Genomic DNA, 3920 nt, shown 5'->3' with positions numbered 1-3920 from the left:
TCTTTCAGCACATTGAATAGATCTTCCCATTCCCTTCTGACCTGCAAGATTTCTGCTGAAATCCATTGAACTCTGCTGGAAAATTCACGGATATTCTTATGGGGGGGTTCACTGTATGGGATAAGTTGCATTTCTCTTGCTGCTTTCAAAATTCTGTCTTTGATTTTTCAATAATTTTGAATATAGTGTGTCCAGGTGTGGATTTCTTTGCAGTCATCTTTCTATTTTGGTCAGGGGGGTCCTTTTTGTTTCCTGGATCTGGATGTTCATTTCTTTCTATGGATTTGGGGGGTTTTAAGCCATTTTTACTTTGAGAAATCTTTCAGGTTATTTCTCATCGCTTTTTTTTTTTTTTGGATCCCTAAAATACATATATTTGTCCGACTGGTACAGTCCAAAAATTCTCTTATTTTATTTGCTATTTTTAATTCTTTCTTCATTTGATACTTTGATGACTAATTTCACATGACTTTTTTTTAAATTTTTTTTCAACGTTTATTTATTTTTGGGACAGAGAGAGACAGAGCATGAACGGGGGAGGGGCAGAGAGAGAGGGAGACACAGAATCGGAAACAGGCTCCAGGCTCTGAGCCATCAGCCCAGAGCCTGACGCGGGGCTCGAACTCACGGACCGCGAGATCGTGACCTGGCTGAAGTCGGACGCTTAACCGACTGCGCCACCCAGGCGCCCCAACTTTTTTTTTTAATTCTGTGATATTTTCTTTTGTGTGACCTTGTCCGCTGTTTTAACCTCCTAGTAATTTTTCCAGTTCAGTGATTTTTTTTCTTCAGCCTCATTATTTCTCCTTGGTATTCTTTAGAGTTTTCTGTCTCTTGGTTGACATTCTTACTTTTTTCACGTATTGCTCTCTGACTGCAGTGAGCATTTTTATGATAGTTGTTTTGAATTCTCTGTCAGATAAACGATGTATTTCCATTTCATTAGGGACAGTTTCTGGAGATTTATGTTGTTCTTTCTGGGAAATACTTAGACTCTCTGGGCTTGTGTCTGGACATTAGACAAAATGTCCACCTATCCTAATCTTCATGGTCTAGTCTTGTGCTAGAGAAGACCCACACAAAAAGCCTGGCCAGATAGTGAGAGCCTCTTACAGTTCATGTCAGTCTGTCCCACTTTCTTTGTTCTTTTTTGCTTCATCGCTTCTGGAGTATGTCAGTTCCCATCAGCACTCTAAAACAAGCAAGGCTGAAGTCGGTTCCTCAGGCAGCCCCCTAATAAGTTGGGTCATTAGATACATGGTTAGAGGAAGAGTTCTTTACTGCTAGCTCTGGGCTGAGTCAGCAGGGCGTGTGTATGTGGGGGCAGAGAGCTATTGTGAGTTCTAGCCCAAATTTCTCTCTCTGTCCTCTGTCACCTGTGCAGCTAAACTATGCCATGGCCCACGGCTCCTCACCTTTCTGAAACATGCCTAACATAAGCTAGTCTTATGGAAAGCTCCTAAAAAACTTGAGGCTTTGGATGTATGGTGCACCTCTTCCCTTTCCCAGGGGGTAGCTGGGAGCTGAGTGATTTTGTCAGAATCACATGTGCTATGCCAAGATCGGTATTATGACAAAAGGGTATCTTGAATTTCCCTAACAGCTTCAATATGCCTGGTTTCATGCATGAATTGGGTAAGGGACCTTCTTAACCAGTTTCTAGATTTTTTTTACAAAGGGAATCTCTACATAAGTTGTTTTTTGAATCAGTGTGTCATGTGGAGAAGTAGAGATTAAGGCTTCCAGCTTGCATAATTGGAAATGGGAATTTATTTTTGGCTCTTCCTTGAGGGGTCATACAGTCTCTAAAGGGAAGAGAAAACTTGAGCAGATTATTGAGTCCTTGAGGCACCGAATATGGATTCTGGTCCAGGGTGTATATACAATCCCCATGGTTTCTGATTACACTTAGAAATTTTCCTTGGGGAACACACTGAGCAAGCTTCTGCCTTGTTTATAACTACCATTATATAGTTACACTCACATTAAATCTTCTGTGACTTACCAAGTGGCAAAAATGATAACAATAAAGACTGTTTTTGTCTTCTGTTTGAGGGAACTAAAAGTCATAATCAGAAATTAAGATCTATAGTTCTAAAAGATTTCCAGGACATATCAGCAATTAAGTGTGGGCTGAATTCTCTTTGAATCAAAAAAACCAAATCCTCAGAGCCGGAAATTGCCCTTCCATGACAATGGGGATAATAACAATGATAAGGAAGCACCAATGTTTTCTGGCCTAAGGTGGGTGAGCTTCTGAATTTCAGCTTAAGCATGTCCTCCTTTTTTGAGATGGAAACCTGAGGATCTAAGATACGCCACTATCTTTCCCAGTTTTGCAGTCCTGAGACTCAAGTGAAATTGGCAGAAAAATCTGTCCGGAGCAGGGAATGTTTAGAGATGTTGCAAGGGCTGGTCAAGGAATGCGTTCTGTGAGTCAGTAAGTTTCTTCTCCATGGGCAAAACTTGCTGCTACTCCAGATTTGAGGCTTTTACTCTGTGACATTGGGCAGTAACTTCTTGTAGACTGGTCCCTTAGTTTTGGATTAGAAACAGTCTAGTTGGTTTCCACCACACCAAGTCTAATCTGCATTAGAGGCCAGCTCCAGGTTGCAGCTTCAAATTTTACTGGTGAAGAGAGCACTTATGTGAATGAAAATGAGAAGAAAGAAGGATAATTGTGTCCTCATGTAAACTTCTTTTCCATAAGGGAGAAGGTATTTCCCATAGTTATGTTTGCATTTAGCAACATTGCTCTTCACTCTATAGGCTAAGATTTGACATTCTTTGTTACTTAGCTTGCAAAGACTAATAAGGGGAAGCCTGAGTCACTCAGTATCATGATAATGGCAGTGGAGTCTTGGGTCCAGGTTGGGCTAGTCTCAGACCTTCTCCATGCATATACTGCATTTGGGAAAGGAGAAATGGTGGGAAAAGCTGAGTTTTTCTCTTTGTAACTTTTTCTTCTGTGCTCACAGATCCCTTTAGAGAAGATGGCTCCTGGAAATGGTTCTTTTGTGACTGAATTCATTCTGGTGGGGCTAACAGACCTACCAGATCTCCAGCTCCCTCTGTTCTGCCTGTTTCTAGTCATGTATGTGGTCACTGTGTTAGGAAATTCGGGCTTGATAACTCTACTTGGACTGAATTCACACCTACACACCCCAATGTACTTTTTCCTTTTCAATTTGTCCTTCATAGACCTCTGTTATTCTTCTGTGTTTACACCCAAAATGCTGACTAACTTTGTATCAAAGAAAAATATTATCTCCTACAGGGGGTGCATGACCCAGCTTTACTTTTTCTGTTTTTTTGCTATTTCTGAATGCTATGTGTTGACATCAATGGCCTATGATCGCTATGTGGCCATCTGTAACCCACTTTTGTATAATGTTGTCCTGTCCCCTAAAGTGTGTTCCAGCCTTATGCTTGGTTCATATTTGATGGCATTTTCGGGTGCTGTGGCTCACACAGGATGCATGCTGAGACTGACCTTCTGTGATGCAAACACCATCAACCATTATTTGTGTGACATCCTCCCCCTTCTCCAGCTCTCCTGCACAAGCACCTACGTGAATGAGCTGGTGGTTTTCATCGTGGTGGGCATCAACATCATTGTGCCCAGTGTCACCATCTTTGTCTCTTACGGTTGCATCCTTTCCAGCATCCTCCACATCAGCTCCACTGAGGGCAGGTCCAAAGCGTTCAGCACCTGCAGTTCCCACATAATTGCTGTTTCCTTGTTCTTTGGATCATGTGCATTTATGTATCTTAAACCATCTTCTGCTGGGTCTATGGATGAGGGGAAAATCTCTTCTGTCTTTTATACCAATGTGGTTCCCATGATGAACCCTTTAATCTATAGTTTAAGAAATAAAGATGTTAAACTTGCCCTAAGGAAAGTCCTGAGTAGGAGATAG

General features: G+C 41.5%; 1 protein-coding gene across 1 annotated transcript; it reads left to right on the top strand.

Annotated features, from left to right (window-relative positions):
* The first annotated feature begins 2984 nt into the window (after window positions 1–2984).
* On the top strand, window positions 2985–3920 carry LOC124505293 (olfactory receptor 8B3-like). The gene has a single exon (XM_047071200.1). The coding sequence runs from the start codon at window positions 2994–2996 to the stop codon at window positions 3918–3920; it is 927 nt and encodes a 308-aa protein (XP_046927156.1). The 5' UTR covers window positions 2985–2993.

Source organism: Lynx rufus, unplaced genomic scaffold, assembly GCF_022079265.1.
Source record: "Lynx rufus isolate CCGP_SWC_20201006 ecotype Redwood Valley unplaced genomic scaffold, mLynRuf1.p SCAF_9, whole genome shotgun sequence".
NCBI lineage: Eukaryota > Metazoa > Chordata > Mammalia > Carnivora > Felidae > Lynx > Lynx rufus.
The sequence above is the reverse complement of the archived record's forward strand: the minus strand, read 5'-3'. Positions and strand labels throughout refer to the sequence as shown.

Bases quoted from the DNA above. Each gene is read 5' to 3' on its own strand.
- LOC124505293 (XM_047071200.1), top strand. From the start codon at position 2,994: ATGGCTCCTGGAAATGGTTCTTTTGTGACTGAATTCATTCTGGTGGGG.